General features: G+C 31.6%; 3 protein-coding genes across 3 annotated transcripts; 2 read left to right on the top strand and 1 right to left on the bottom strand.

Annotated features, from left to right (window-relative positions):
• The first annotated feature begins 222 nt into the window (after positions 1–222).
• LOC129910565 (protein SREK1IP1) lies at positions 223–1,204 on the top strand. The gene is made up of 2 exons (XM_055987990.1): positions 223–410; positions 571–1,204. Exons 1-2 carry the CDS (start codon positions 306–308, stop codon positions 1,084–1,086), a joined length of 621 nt encoding a protein of 206 aa, XP_055843965.1. The 5' UTR covers positions 223–305; the 3' UTR covers positions 1,087–1,204.
• Positions 1,205–3,567: 2,363 nt separating this feature from the next.
• Positions 3,568–5,286, bottom strand: LOC129910564 (40S ribosomal protein S2). The gene is made up of 3 exons (XM_055987989.1): positions 5,162–5,286; positions 4,248–4,757; positions 3,568–4,039 (listed from the first exon to the last, which is right to left on the bottom strand). Exons 2-3 carry the CDS (start codon positions 4,752–4,754, stop codon positions 3,737–3,739), a joined length of 810 nt encoding a protein of 269 aa, XP_055843964.1. The 5' UTR covers positions 4,755–4,757; positions 5,162–5,286; the 3' UTR covers positions 3,568–3,736.
• Positions 5,287–6,815: 1,529 nt separating this feature from the next.
• Positions 6,816–15,264, top strand: LOC129910560 (TBC domain-containing protein kinase-like protein). Its single transcript, XM_055987986.1, has 8 exons — positions 6,816–7,130; positions 7,194–7,449; positions 12,959–13,874; positions 13,934–14,111; positions 14,166–14,372; positions 14,434–14,705; positions 14,772–15,062; positions 15,121–15,264. Exons 1-8 carry the CDS (start codon positions 6,929–6,931, stop codon positions 15,223–15,225), a joined length of 2,427 nt encoding a protein of 808 aa, XP_055843961.1. The 5' UTR covers positions 6,816–6,928; the 3' UTR covers positions 15,226–15,264.
• The last annotated feature ends 813 nt before the right edge of the window (positions 15,265–16,077 follow it).

Below are 16,077 nucleotides of genomic sequence, written 5' to 3'. Positions count from 1 at the left end.
TAAAAAGAAGTTTCCTTGAACTAAAACTGATAACTGAATCAAAAAATAATATCCATTATACAAGTGTGATTATGCCTTTAATTTTTTTTTAATTTTTGGCTTCATCTCTTAAATTTAGTAGACACCTGGAACGCCATCCATTCAAAACGTCATCAAAAATGACATTTGTGGATTGTTTTGAGAATGAAACACTTTTTGATGCTTGTTTCTTGTTGGTGTTTTTCTTTTTAATTAGCGCATATTATCATATATCAAAGAAATTTCAATCAAATTAAAACAATTTTATTTCCTAAATACTTATTAAAATGAACTTTGAATTTGCTAATCCAAGTAAGGAATCTTCACGTGCTGCATGCAAAAAATGTGGTTACGCCGGCCATCTCACCTACCAATGTCGCAATTTCCTAAAAGTGAGTACAATTTTCCTTCCATTTTTTTTTTTTTTTTTTGTTTTTCTTTTGTAACAATTTTGTTTTGTGATCGATGAATGCCACTACCCCTTTGTCTTTTAACCTAGCAACCTATCAAATTTTATAACAAAAAAGAATCATCGTCCTTTTATTTGATTAGGTCGATCCTGACAAAGAGATTCTCTTGGATGTTGAAAGTACTAGCAGCGATTCGGAAACCGACTATTTAACACCTCTGACAGAATTACGCATGCAAGAGCTTAAAGAACAACAACAAAAAGAAGTTGTTAAAAAGCGTAAAAAAGACGAAGAAAAATCCATCGTCAAGAAATCATCGTCATCAAACAAAAAAAAAGTCAACAACAAAGAAAAACGCGACAAGAAAAAACGTAAAAAACAATCTAGCTCGAGCAGTAGTTCCTCATCATCATCGTCGTCATCCTCATCGCCATCCGATTCGTCTTCATCTGATTCCAGTGAGGATGAATATTCGACATCGTCGTCCTCGACTACCGCCGATGATAAGAAAAAGAAGAAAACTGGGTCCAAAGATAAGAAAGTGAAAACAAAGAAAATCCACAAGAAGACCAAGAAATTGCCTCGAAAGAAAAAGAGACATTCATCGACTTCTTCATCGAGCTCATCCTCCGATGATGATTTATCTAGTTCACCATGAAGAGCTAAATTATATTCCACCTAAAAAGACTTGAGATTTGATATTTTATAAACAAAGTATTTTTAATCCTTTACAATAAAAAAATAATGACAAAGTAAACATCAGTTATTGATGTTGCTTTTACTAAAGATAAGAGTTTCCTATTCCATTGTTAATATTGGAACATTTACATTTTATAGCATTTTCTTTTTTTTTTTAATATTTTAAAAGTATTGAGCTTTTTTAAATTCTTTTCAATTTCAGCTTGGGAAGAAATTTTCCTTAATTAACTCCAGTCTATACCCAAACTTGGTGGTAACATACAAGCTATTGCTGTTTCGTTCATATATTCAATACAAAAAGTCGCTGGAAGTAATGAAATATTCTTCACAGAGAGTCCCTTCTACCTTTTTATTCGGCGACAAGTTAACGATTCTTTAATAAACGATAGAGACCTATTTGGCTGACGGCAAAAGCCAATGCTATATTTTGTGTTTAAGTATGCATGATTCAACTCAATATTTTGTTTTCAATAAAATCACACTACTACTACTACTTGAGACCTATTCTGCTATTCGAATTCGATTCAAGTGAATTGAAAGATGTCCTTCCTTTACCACGTCAAACTGGGTTTGAATAACCTCTAACTTTCGAAAGTAAAGCCATTTTGTTCGTCTATTTTAGAATAATTTCTAGGCTGTAGTGAAAACAGCCTTATACATCCCAAACAAAATATACATTTGATGCAGACAAATTAAGCTTGAAGATTTTAAAATGGAATTATCTTTATAAGTGAATCTTGCCCGCTTCATAAATTATTCAAAGTCGAAAGTTTCAATCAATCGCATATATAACTTTCAAATGATGAAAAATCTAGAAAAGTATTGTATGCAAGACATTAAGATCATACAGCGGTGGGATCGGCTTTTGTTATTTGTGATCGGTGAAAGTCACAAGAACCAAGTTTGGTTTGCGTTCACCCGTTTTCTACAAAGGACGCTTTTGACACTTCTTCCTCCGAATATCCGTTTAAAAAACTAGCGTCAAATATTCAAAAATTGTCGAAAATATCAGTTTTTATGCATAATGCAAAAAGTTTTATAAATATCTTTATTTGGACACAACCAACATAACATATCTGATATCTAAAAGGTCTAGAAAAATTCAATGTCGGCATGTCGCGATTTGGAAGGGCCGACTGAAAAGTGCAGGTTCCAATATTTAAAGAAAAAACCTGCATTCGGGATTTTTATGAACATATTCACTTTTATTTGTAATGACCAATAAAATATTCAACTATCCCATTATAATGGTTTTCGCTGATAATTTAACTGATAGATTTAATTGACACACCAATTTTTTTTGAACCAGTATTTGCCTTAAAAGTTGCGACTTGCCGACATTGGATTTCTCTAGACTTTTGAGGTGAGTTATATCATTGAATAATTTCACTTATCATAACATTTTTCCCTTTTTTTGAAAAAAAAGAACCTTTATAAAATACAACAAAAACGTTATTTCGGCTGTTTTAATGTATGGTAATTTATTTCAAAAACTTCGTCCTAAACCTCCTTTAGAATGAAGAATGAACTAATAATGCTAAATGCAATATGTTCAATAATTTCAAAAATACTGTTTTTTTTTCATTTTTTGTAGCTACTTTGACATGATAAACTTGCACTAGAATTAACAAGTTTAATCAACGTTAGCAAATAAAAACCAATCTAATCTAAATCACTAGAATTATTATTAAAACACTATTTTTTACTTAACTCGTTTGAAAATTGATGCAAAAAAAAGCTTAAAAAAACTAAAACCTTTAAATTCAGTTGAAAATTTATGACGCTAGAATTTTTACAATGGCTGTAATGAAATTTAAACAATGCAATGCATAATCTCCGCCCAAGTATTTTGTGTAATAGGTCCAAAAATGTTTATTATTCTATTCAATTGAGCAAGTAAAGCAATTCACAAAAACAAAGTTAGAAAAATCCATTCAATTTTTTTAGAGAAACTTAAATGTGCCGATTCAACAAATTACCTACGCGACGGATTGCTTTTCTGTATGCAATTTGTTTTTGTTGATGTTGAAATGAGAGTGGTGGCTATGGTCCCTAAGAGCTTGGATTTTCCAAGTGAATCCATTGTCTACATAAAAAAGGTAGAACAATAACTAGTCGAGGTGTGTCTCCGTGCATTTTCATTTTGTGGATTTTCCATTCAAAGAATTTTATGAAAATTGCCAATATGCAATTTCAATTGAAATGCCAGTTCTTAGGGATTTCAAAGTGCGTTGAGGATTATGTATTGCTATTTGCTAATCCTAAAAGAAAAGAATACCTACCCACTTTCCGTATCACTCGCTTAAGTGACGAAAAGAAAATTCTTACAAATTCCAAAAAATGTTTCCTAGACCAAAACCAAGCCAATTTTCACCAAAATGGCCGACTTCAACTCATGAAGAAAAGGAAAGAAAGAAATAAAAAAATAATACTCAAAAAATTTTGTGTTTCTTGGTTCTGATGCCAATGAACTTTTTTTTTTATTATATTTTCAACCGAATGAGAGAAAATTCCTTTTGGACAAGAAAATAACTATTCAAACGGGAATATCATCAATCTACAGGGGGTGTTTTTCCGCTGTATTGTTATAATTTGTGTGTCTACGAAATTTAAGCTTCGTGTCTTACACCAGGTTTGTCAGCCAAGAAATCAGCAAATTCTTGGTATGGATTGACGCCGAGTGGCATATCCTTCCACAAATCTGGAGTCAAGTAAGCGTAGGTCTTGGCAATGGCAGCATAAGTGGCCTTGGCGAAATTACCCAAAGTACCAGTGGAACCACGGGCCGAGGTGTAACAATCCTCAATACCAGCCATGGTCAAGAGCTTCTTGGGAACTGGAGCTGAAACGATGCCAGTACCACGTGGAGCTGGAATCAAACGCACAGATACGGAACCGCATTTGCCAGTTACCTAGAAAAAGTAGTAAATAATTGATTAGTTATCTGTGAAAAAGGGGTTTTAGAAAGATGATTTAGGAAGTAAAAAATCAGACTATCTTGACCGTCACTAGCCCCGAGAGGCTTCCGGTGGAAACCGCAAAAGGAAAGACCAAGAATTTCATCATTTTAAAACAAAAAAAAGCTACTTTTTATAAAGAAAAAAAGATGAAAGAACTTACTTTGCATGGAACGGTGTGAGGTTTACCGATCTTGTTACCCCAGTAACCACGACGGACTGGAACAACAGACAGTTTAGCCAAAATGATAGCTCCACGAATGGCAGTAGCAACTTCCTTGCTGCACTTAACTCCCAAACCAATATGACCATTGTTGTCACCGATAGCAACGAAAGCCTTGAAACGAGTACGTTGACCAGCACGAGTTTGTTTCTGGACAGGCATAATCTTTAAAACTTCATCCTTGAGGGCGGAACCCAAGAAGAAATCAATGATCTCAAACTCTTTGATGGGCAGAGAGTAGAGGTAGATTTCTTCGAGGCTGTGAATTTTGTCATCACGAACCAAACGTCCCAATTTGGTGACTGGAACCCACTCTTTGGAGTCTTCTTTGCCTCCACGTCCACGACCTCTGCCGCGACCACGGCCGCGACCACGTCCACGACCACCACCACCACGAGAACCAAATCCTCCACGGAATCCACCACGGGCTGGAGCTGCGTCCGCCATATTCTACAAAATTGAGGAAGTTGTTTGATCAATATTTGCTTGGGATAAGACTTATTTCAAGTTTTTTAAAGAATAAATCAGACTCCTTTGACCAACATTAGGAGATTCAATTAAGAATTTCCTTCTGGTGGAAACCGCAAAAGGGAAGAAAATTGATCATCATTTGAGAAAAATTTATCAAAAATTAAAGAAATTGTGAAAATTAACCAAGCCATAAGATGACGGCCATCTTGAAATTAAAGAGATTATAGCCACGTGGTTACACTTCTACATTATTTAGTTTTACAACTTATGAAATTGACAATAAATATTTTAAACTTGAAAATTATATTGATCTATTTATTTTTTCACAATTTTATTTTACTAATTTTATTTAAACTAATTTTAATAAAAATTTTAGTGCTTACCTGCAGTTATGAAGTTATATCGGTGAAAGGTAAAAACCGAATGAACGAGTAGATGAACAGAAATTCATGAACTTCCTTCGGTCGGCCATTTTTTTTCGAAGAATGTGGAGACTTCGAGTTCGAAAATGGAGTATTTTTTTGTAAATGCTGCCAGAATGCATTTTCTAACGTAATGTAATTAAACAGCTTAAGGTAACTTCACATCAACTTTAATCATAAGGTTGCGGTTACATGTTTAGTTTTTAATTATCTTGGGACGGTTTTAGCAATTTTAATGCTTTGAAATTCACGTTATAGGTCATGTTTAGCTCTATTTAAAGGTTCAAATATGCTGAAGTACCCAAGTAAATACTTGAACCACAGTTGACCTTGATGCAAAGTGTACAAACGTGGTACGGTCTTGGTTTAGCATTCGATTTTGCATAATTAGTAACCCTATTCCTTTGGCAGGAGGTGGCAAAGTACTACTTGTAGTTTAATAGCAATTTTCAATGGAACGCACTTGAAACGAGTTCATTACAAATCGTATCTACTCGGAAAGAAGAGCATGATTAACCAAAAATCTACTATTAAGCCTAGTACGCTGCTGATGCGAAACGAAATTTGCCATACAAAATTTCGTTAACGAAATCTTGAACGAAAAATTTCGTTTTGCTTTTCGTTTTTCAGTAGCAGCTCTAGCGAAAAATTGGGAGAGTTTTCACTCATTTATCACTTAAGCCTGGTACGCTGCTCGCGCTAAATTTTAGCCAAGATAAAATTTCCATACAAGTTATCGATTATTTGTATGGGACTCATTTTAGCTCGGCTAAATCTTTTTCACAAAAAAATTGCGCTAGCCAGAAAAAAAATATTTTCACTTTTGTACTTTTTCAAAAAGTCATGGTGTATGTAGTTAAGCCTTAATTCATTTATTTCTTGCTTTAAATATTTTTTTCTGTTGATTTTTCTTTATTTTAAATTAAAGGCTTAACTACATACACCACTTTTTGAAAAAGTACAAAAGTGAAAATATTTTTTTTCTGGCTAGCGCAATTTTTTTGTGAAAAAGAGTATATAAATTGTTTTTAAGACCAAAAAATAAGATTTCTGCATCATTTGTTTTAATTTTCCAGCCCGAAAAACTATTAAAAAATGCGTTTGAAAATTTTCACTTTTGTACTTTTTCACTTTTTGAGCCAATGTAGTTATGCCTTAATTTTGAATTTTTTTATTTTGACTTTGACAGAATACTTGATGATATTTTTTAGTTAGCATTTGTCCACTTTGGAGACTTGAAAAATTTTCGTTTCGCATCAGCAGCGTACTAGGCTTTAATAGAAAACCTTACACGTACACAAAACGTCAAGATTCATGCCAAGGACTTGAACAACGCTCATATGTCATGTCATGTTCAAAAAACAAAATTCTTTGACAAGAAATCTATGGGCATGGATTTTTCTGCCTCCATTAGATTTTTTCAAGACATGTTCATGAACCAGGCATCGTTCATGCACAGTGGAGGCGGCCTAATATCAAGGCCGAAAAAGACGTTCGAATATCCAAATGGAAAATGATATAAATCTCAGAATTGAATTTTCTCTTTATTTAAATTTCGCATTTCTGGCAATACCTTGACTGTCAAATTGACACTTGACAGTTCTACTTTGTTTTGTTTTTTTGTTTTATCAGTGGGAGAATCCTCCCATAATAAAAAATATATATTTTTAAAATATTTATAAAAAAAGCTATGAAACCTCAATAAAAAATAATACTCGCAACAAAAACATGTCACCGTGCATTTCAAAAGCCAACTCTCATCTTGGTGCTGTAACATTTTTTGCCAAAACCCATCCTGGAGATGTGTGTGGCAGCAATGGTCTGCCATTGACCCCAAATTCCATTGCAATTCTTGGCCGAGCGCAAAGATTAAAAGAAATTAAACATCAAAATCTGTGTCAGTATTTGGACATAATACGAGGAAAACATGGTAAGCTTTAAATAGTGAATAGAATGTGTCTAGAACAAGGCATTGATGATTCTGTAATTTCAGAACGCACAATTGTCGTTTCTGAATACTCGGGTGATACTTTGGAACACAAATCTCGCGTTTCTTTTAATTCCACACAAATATTGAGAGTATTTTATCAAATTGCTTGTGGAATAGCTGAAGTACATCGCAATAAGTTTGCCATACACAATTTGGAGCCGAAGAATGTGCTGTTGGATGAATTGGACAATGTAAAGCTATTCAACTATGGATTGTTTTATATGACAAATGGAGGGGAGTATGTCCCATTTCCAATTGGGTAGGTTTTCAACATAGAATACAAATAGTGTAGCATAATACCTACGTTTAAAATTAACCTGCAGCCTGTTCATGTTTTTTTGAATAACTTGTTAATTTATTCGGTAATCCAATAGTTAAACTTTTTAAGCCTTATCTTTTTTTTTCATTTTCTAAATTTATGAGAAAGTAGGTATTTGGTTGCTTTCGAATCTATTGCTCATAGTAAGAAAAGCATGCATTTCTTTCGTTTGATACCCCATTTATAAAAACTAACATTTTACTCCATAATGTGACTTAGTCATGTCCTTAGAAAATATTTATACCTAAGAAAGTTTTACTATATTTGGCAAATAGTATTGATTTCTGTAAAGCTATCATGGTTTTATCCTACGATCTGAACTCGGTATAGCAACAAAATTTAATTTAACTCCGTCTGTTAGTCTTTGTCTTAAGCTATAGCCTCAACCCCTCCTGGAAAATTGTAGTAAATAGTTCTCAAAGATATTCCAGAAATAAAATATTTCCTTATTTCTTGACCTTTCTTTATCAAATAAATGTTATTTTCTTCGTTGACGTCTTATTTTGATTTCAATTTTTATTATATTTAAATTTTATACTTATTTTAAGGTTTTTATCCTAATGGCTTTCTTATAACTCTGGCTTTATTTCTTGGTATAGGTTTTCGCTTTTGATCAAATATTTTAAAATTCAATAACAAAATGTATTGATAAAGACGTTTTTAATCATTGAAACGTCGACAAAAAAGAAAAATTAAAATCAAAATAAGACCTTTAACCAACGAAGAAGATAACATTTTTATAAAATATTTCTTATTGAGGGGAAGACCTTAGAAAATATAACAACTATAGGTACTCCTCGTTTTGAAGAAGAAAAAAAAATAAGAACTGAGTTGAGTATGATCATTGAGTTTTAATATTAATAAAGCTCCGATATTTAAAAAGCAAATCCAAGCGTTAAAATTAACTCATACATTTTTTCTCCCTTAAATAAAATAAATAAATAAGATTTTCAAAAAGATTAATACTGAAAGAACATACCGAACAGTTCATTGAAAAAATGGAATTTATTATTTTTCTAGGGGTACGAATTTTGTCATTGTCCTGCTGACGAATCGCTTGATCTCCAAAAAAAAAACGATCCAACTGCGCTGTAGCGGTATTGTAATGTTTGACCTTTTTCTAATAAAACTATAGTGACACCAATTGCTAAAAAAAAAATGCAATTTTAAACATTCACGGAATTACTTCTGATTCTGATACACAGTAATATGGGCGTTAATAACGTTAAATTTTGAAAAAAAAAAATTGAGTTAAAAACAAATTTAAAAAAAAAACGCATAGCACGGAGTGGTCAAGAAATTAATAGCTTGTTTGGACTAAAAAAATGAAATATTTTTGATCAAATTAGCTTCTAAATTAAAGAATTTCCTATACTTAAATTATCAAGTTAAATGTTTTCTTAAAGCTCAAGTCCACTTTTTAGGTACATTTCTCTAAGTAATGGTTTTCAAGAAAATCAACTCAGTAACCACAAATATATAAAATATTTTTTAGTATGTTTGTATCTCGTGGAAGAAAAGTTCAATGAGAAGATTTCTATTTTTTGTTTGCTACACCTATTAAACATTTTGTACTTGCTTATGATCGTCGTACACATAGCGTTCAACGCATTCAACGCAAATTTAAAACCTTAAATTCTAATTGATGGTGCTTTCAATTATATTCAAACAAAGAGTTTTAGACAGTTGGGGATCGCTACTAAACGAATTAATTAAAAAGTATACGTATAGTGGCGTCGTTTCTTTATAAATAATTTGTTAAATTCGCGTTAAGTACGTTGAACGCTAAGTGTACGACGGGCATTACTTTCCTATAAATAACACTTCAGATTTTCGTGTCAGATCAAAATGAATAAGGTGCATTACCTTAGAATATGTAAGTGTTAAAAAATACCTTTAAATCATGGGACGTATGTTAATATAAATACATATACGCATAAATTTAAAGTTTTGTTTTTGAATTTTTTTAAATCAGCTTTGACCTCCTAGTTTGACTTCTAAAATTAGGACTTGCGACTTTGATATACATAAGTTATAAAATATCCAAACAAAGATAAAAACAACAAAATTAGCCTTTTAGCACTCATTCCAAAGCTGTACAGGGAAGGTAACTGTACCATAACTTTAGAGGGCTTCCGGTATTAAGTTTGCTTCTGTAAAGATAAATAGATGAAAAAGAGGTTTTACTTTTTTCAGAGACATCAAACTGCCCTTATTTTTCTGCATTAAAAAATAACTTGAATTCATGTATTATATCGTCAGCACTACGCCAAAACCGAGAATCAGCATTTTTGAACAGTTACACTTTAATGCGTCATTTTACTTGTTTTCAGTCCCTCTATTCACTACCCAATTTTCCATTTGTTGCCTAGAAGCCTAAGCAATCAATATCCGTTGCACGAGTTTCCATATGATTGCATGAATTTCCAAAACTTTGAATCCGTTTTTCTCAAAACTACAATATTGCAGTTTCGTGGTTTTGGCTTTCTGCCCACGATATGTGTATATCATATCATCTGTCTATTTTTTCTAACTTAGAAAATCTCCAATCGCGGTTCAACTCTGAAAATCGCGACTTGAGGACATGAGATTTTTGTAGACTTTTGAGGCAAATTATAGAATGCCAAGAGATGATATTGAGTAAATTCTATTAACATTCATGCCTAGGTTGAACCCTTATTTGACAATATTCAATACATTTTTTTTTGCGAAATGAGCAAGACATGCGACCCAATCATTCATTTAATTTAAAATCTTTTCCCGCCGCTCTAAACTATTGACCAACATTAAACCAGTTTCAGGAGCTTAACAACAAAGCAATGACACTGATAAAGACAGTCGAAGTTAATTCCACATGGGAGGCGCGCTTCCTGGTATAAATTTCTAAAATGACAAATAAAAAATTTCTCGTCGGCTTCTCACGCAGAATAATGCCATTTGAAACAAAATTATAAGTGCCCATTTGTGAAAGTAGGAAAAAAAATACATATTTTTTTCATATAATGCAATGGATTTTTATGATAATAATAAAAAAACGGGTTGGGGTCAAAATTCTGCCGGGGTCAAAATTCTTTTGTCAAAATTCTGCTTTCAAAATTCTGCTTTACAAAATTCTGCTTTCAAAATTCTGCTTTTCAAAATTCTGTTTTTCAAAATTCTGTTTTTCAAAATTCTGCTTTTCATTATTCTGCTTTTCAAAATTCTGCAAAAAATTAAAAAAGGGTTTGGAAAATGTTAAAAAGCGCGCGCTTTTTAACATTTTCCAAACCCTTTTTTAATTTTTTGCAGAATTCTGTAAAATCATCTTTTTGAAAAATTATCTGCTTATTTGATTACTTACCTACATAATTTGTCATTTTTTAAATGCGAATTAATTTTTGTTTTATAAATGAATAAATTTGAAAATATTAAGAAAAGGTTTTTAATATTAAACATTTCCGAAAATAACTAAAAATTTATTAATTTATCAAATAAAGATGAATATTCAAAAATTTGAATAAGAAAAGGAATATACAACATCGGTTCCAATTAGTATACATATTTTATTTGAAAGAAAGTCAGTATATGCATTTCAAAAAATATTTGCGACACTTAACACTTAAAGTACCAACGTTGAATTACATTAATGAGGTGTATTTTTCTTTAGCCATATAAAAAAAAAAACAGAATTAGCAGAATTTTTTTGTTCAAATATAATGCTGGCAGAATTTTGAAAAGCAGAATTTTAAAAAGCAGAATTTTGAAAAACAGAATAGAAAAAAAGCAGAATTTTGAAAAACAGAATTTTCGCTGAAAAAGCAGAATTTTGAAAAGCAGAATTTTGAAGCCAGAATTTTGACCCGATCCACAGTGTGTCGTCCCCTTATGATAAATCACTTTTTTTTTTGTTAAAAATTAATATTTTTGCTATTAAAATATAATTTAGAAGTGTCAACTCATATGAAAACATATTTATCTTACAAAATAACCCAGGTTATGTATTCAAAATAAGCTCCGAAACATGAGTACCTCGGAAATTGAAAATATTTTGAGGAATTTATGGGAATCTTTGAGAGTATATATTTCACGTTTGGTAATTGTTTGAAAAATTTTGTTAATATTATTTTGTTTATTTGAGTGTTGTTGTAAAACGTATAACAAAAAAAAATTAAATTTATAAAATTATATATGAGTTATTAAAATTTCTTTGATAAATGGCCAAAAAAAAAAAAATTTAATTTTTAAACTTAATTTAAAAAAATACTTATTAAATCATATCGATAATTTTTTTATATTATTTTGCCATAGGCTTATACTTAATATTGGCAAAGTTTGGTCTGCTTCTGTTTGCGATTACCAGAGATATTCACATTTATGTGCTACGAGTCAAGTACTCAAAATAATTCATTTTTTGAGAAACATCTTCAAGGGGATCACAAAAATGAAAAAATCGATGTTTTTAATAATTTTTAGCCATACACAAGTAACAAAAAGCTGTTTATGTAATTAAAAATATTTTAAATATTGTTTTCAACAAGAAAAAAATTATATTTTTCTGCATACTAGATTTTTAATATAATTACTTGACCCGGCCACGCTCTACTGTGTATTATAGCGTATTTACCAACCTCGCCGATATAAGTATTTACGAAAATGCTAATAAAACGTTATTTCAAAATTTGAAAGCGATTGACAAAAAACTATTCGAGATTTGCTATGAAACGCAAATAAACATACGATTTTTTTGTATAAAGAAGATAAACAAAACAAGTTGACTTCAACTTAAGATTTCTCAAAGTAGAAAAAAGATATTGAAAAGATTTAAACGGGCTTTAAAAGAAAACATTTAGTTCTTTTAGAAACTGTCACAAATTTATTTAAAATAAATCACCACGTTCAAGAACATAACCCCAAAAACTGTTAAAAAACGACATTTCAGATTTTCTAACGGGAATATTTCAAAAACGTGATATGATAGAATTTTTTTTCTGAGTTCGGATTCGAGATCAGCACACCAAAAACCTTACGAAAAGTATATTTTTGTTTATATATAAAAAAAAAATTAATTTTGCTCACAAGTGGCTTCTTCAATAAATGATAATTTCATAAATTATACTAAAAAAAAAAGTAATAGGTTGTTTAATTTGTTAACTTGTAATTTTTTTTCTATTCCTGCCATAAAAACACAAAAAAAGATATTAAAACTCCAAAAACTTAGCTGCAAGTATTTATGATAAACTTTTGTATGGGCTCGACACACTGTGCGATCCCTAAAAAAACAAAAAATATTCTAGGGCAAAGATCTATTTAGCATGTCAGGCTTGTCACACTGATTACGAAATTGCATGTCGAAATTTCATAACACCCCCAAAAACTGTATTTAGGGGCAAAAGACGTTTTTTTCGCCCTTTAGCCATTGCAAGTTTTTGACAAATTTACAAACATATGAAAAACTAATTTTTTTTTCCAGAAATATTCGATACATGGCCCCAGAACGCATTGTTGGTGGCAAGCACAACATCAAGAGCGACATTTGGAGTTTAGGTATCATTATTGCTGAACTTTTACTAGACTGCCAACTTTGGTCGAATCTGAAGATTTCAAATATCAGCCGAAAAATATTATCATTTTGTAAGACAAATAGTGTTTTTGAAAAAATCGCCCGAGAGCACAATCGTTACGATATGTACTTAGCCCTTGACAAAGATCTGAGATTATTGGTTGAGAAATGCCTTTCGGTGGCAGTTAAAAATCGTCCTCTCCCCGATGAACTTGTACAAGATAATATTTTCAAATCGAATCTCGAGCTTTGTTCAGTTAAAAGTTTGGAAAAACCTAAACTTCTTTTGCTAAGGTGTCCTTTAGATCAGATATATTATCTCTGGCAGCTGGCTGGAGGAGATGTACAATCGGAATTAAAAAGTGAAGGACTTATTCGTAGTGAAGCGCCAATTCTAGCCATTCCTCGAGTAGTTTGTCTAAGTGGTGCAATTGTTGGACCAAAAAGAAGTCAAAGTTATCTCATGGACGATAGAGTTGTCATTTTAAAGCTAAATAACCTAATTGAGAGGTTAAAAGGCATTCCTGCTATGGCCTACTACCCATTAATACACTCGCCGAAATTTGTTTTCAACTATGGCTCAGGAATGGAACAACTGCCATTAATTATTCGTGAACGGGACACCGAGTACCAATTCTATCGAGTTATGCTATTCTCAAGACTTTTAAAGGGATATCCATTTACAGGAGATTTAATTGAGAAAGAAGCAGCAATTGATATTCCTCCATTGCTGCGGGGACAAATCTGGGCTTGCCTCCTTGGAGTAATTCCCAATGGAAGCTATGATAAGATCGATAAAGTTACACCAACTTCCACCGATAGACAGGTAAGCCGAATTTTGATAATATCCTCACAGCTTTGAATAGTTGTTTTTTTTCATTTTAGATCGAAGTTGATATTCCTCGCTGTCACCAGTATGACGAACTTTTGTCATCTCCTGAGGGTCATAGGAAACTTAAGCGACTTCTCAAAGCGTGGGTAACTTCTCATCCACAGTACGTCTACTGGCAAGGTCTTGATTCTCTTACAGCTCCATTTTTGTATCTCAATTTTAATCAGGAAGGTTTGTTCCATGGGTTTCTAGAATATTTAAGATCTAAAGATAAACTTTTTTCAGAGCTCGCATTTCTTAGTCTCTATAAATTTATTCCAAAATACCTTCAATGGTTTTTCCTGAAGGATAACTCTGCCATCATAAAAGAGTATCTCAGTAAATTCTCCCAATTGACGGCATTTCATGAACCACTGCTGGCCAAACATCTAATGGCAATCAATTTCATACCCGAACTGTTCGCAATTCCTTGGTTTCTAACGATGTTTTCACGTAATTCGTTTTTTTTTTTTCATTCCGTCTTGATTAAATTCTAAACAGTTTACATTTTTAGATGTATTTCCGTTACATAAAATCCTGCATCTTTGGGATAAATTGATGCTTGGTGACAATTCATACCCACTTTTTATTGGCATCTCGATCTTGAAGCAACTCAAGACCACGCTTCTAAGTTCAGGTTTTAATGAATGTATTCTTTTATTTTCTGATCTACCTGACATTGTGATGGAGAATTGTGTTGTAGAGTCACAGATAATGTATGAAACAACGCCAAAAAGCGTAACCCACCGACAACATGTGCTTAGAGATGAAAAACCACAGGAGTTTGTAAGTTGTCATTTCTTATTTTTTTTTTTTTTTCAAAAGCCTTTTTTATTAAATTTAATTTTAAAGGACATCTCTGGAGTCACCTTAGCTGAATTACAATCGGAAATGTGTCCACGAATCAGCGCAAATGATTATTCCCACCTACTCCAGAATAAACCAGATGAAGTAGCAACAATTGATTTGCGAGGTGTATTAGAATATTCAAGAGTTCGCATTGAAAATAGTATAAATGTACCATTTACTTCGGTGCAATTGGGTGAAACACGTTTAGAAGCATTGAATATTGTCAATTTGGAAGCAATGTTGGATGGTAAAATTGTTGTTGTGGTTAGCACAATTCATGAGAATGCTGTTTTGGTAAGAGGTTTGAAATAATATTTAATAAAATATCCAATTTTAAGATTTTTTTTTACAGTTTTCTAAATTTTTCGTCGAATGTGGAGTTGAGAAAGTATGCATTCTTCATAATGGTTTTAGCATATTACATGCAATTGAACCTAATATTCTTTTATCAACGTAAAACGTATTTTAATAAAGAGAAATAAAATGTAATTGAATATAGCATTATGTATATTATTTAAGTAACGGTTAATTTTTTGTTATAATATAAAAATATAAATCATAAAATCTAAGAGATGGTGTTTTGTCTTTTTGATAAAGTGTTTTCTGTCTAGGTCTTTCTAAATCTTAATGACATAATGCAAATTTAATGTGATATTTTTATCTAGTTAAGAAATAATAATTTTGCACATAGAAAGCACAGAAATGATGAAATATTCATACTTTGTTGCATCACTCGTCGTCGAATGTGTAATTTGCGTTAAAACCGTTCTTATACACTTTCTGTACCATTAGAATATAAAATCTAAATTTTAAAATAAAGCGACAATAAACAAAACACACAGATTAAATATATCAGTAACAATCCATTGAAACTGTTAAATCACATGAAAGAGATCAGTCCAATGGAGAATGTTTATTAATGTTTCTAAATCTAAATAGATTAGAGAAATAAAAAAAACTGCGCCAAACAATTAAAAATAATAATATATGCAGGACAAGGTCACTTTTACTTTCTAATAAGGTTTAAATTGCTTAGATTGTCAAAAACTTAAACATAAAAAATATGCAAATTTATGTTAGAAAATGTGTGTTAAAAAAAAAAACAATTAAAAACAGATAAAAGTCATTTTAGTGAAGTTGAATTGGTTCTTACCTTGGAATGGTTGCTAAGAAGTTTAAAGTTTTTTTTTTTTAATTTTTCAATGTTTGTTCATTCTTTGATTAATAACTTACCTCATATATCTCATGATATCCAAAATCCGTAAATCGCTATTTTGATGTCAAGTCGGAAGGAGGGGAGGGCATGATC

The sequence above is a fragment of the Episyrphus balteatus genome, chromosome 2 (genome assembly GCF_945859705.1).
Source record: "Episyrphus balteatus chromosome 2, idEpiBalt1.1, whole genome shotgun sequence".
Classification (NCBI taxonomy): domain Eukaryota; kingdom Metazoa; phylum Arthropoda; class Insecta; order Diptera; family Syrphidae; genus Episyrphus; species Episyrphus balteatus.
Note: the sequence above shows the minus strand (reverse complement) of the source record. Positions and strands in the feature narration are given on the sequence as shown.

Coding starts and splice junctions, on each gene's coding strand:
- LOC129910565 (XM_055987990.1), top strand. CDS start 306: ATGAACTTTGAATTTGCTAATCCAAGTAAGGAATCTTCACGTGCTGCA. Junction 411..570: donor AATGTCGCAATTTCCTAAAA/GTGAGTACAATT, acceptor TTATTTGATTAG/GTCGATCCTGACAAAGAGAT.
- LOC129910560 (XM_055987986.1), top strand. CDS start 6,929: ATGTCACCGTGCATTTCAAAAGCCAACTCTCATCTTGGTGCTGTAACA. Junction 7,450..12,958: donor TATGTCCCATTTCCAATTGG/GTAGGTTTTCAA, acceptor TTTTTTTTCCAG/AAATATTCGATACATGGCCC. Junction 14,112..14,165: donor TCTCAATTTTAATCAGGAAG/GTTTGTTCCATG, acceptor AACTTTTTTCAG/AGCTCGCATTTCTTAGTCTC.
- LOC129910564 (XM_055987989.1), bottom strand. CDS start 4,754: ATGGCGGACGCAGCTCCAGCCCGTGGTGGATTCCGTGGAGGATTTGGT. Junction 4,040..4,247: donor CTCACACCGTTCCATGCAAA/GTAAGTTCTTTC, acceptor TACTTTTTCTAG/GTAACTGGCAAATGCGGTTC.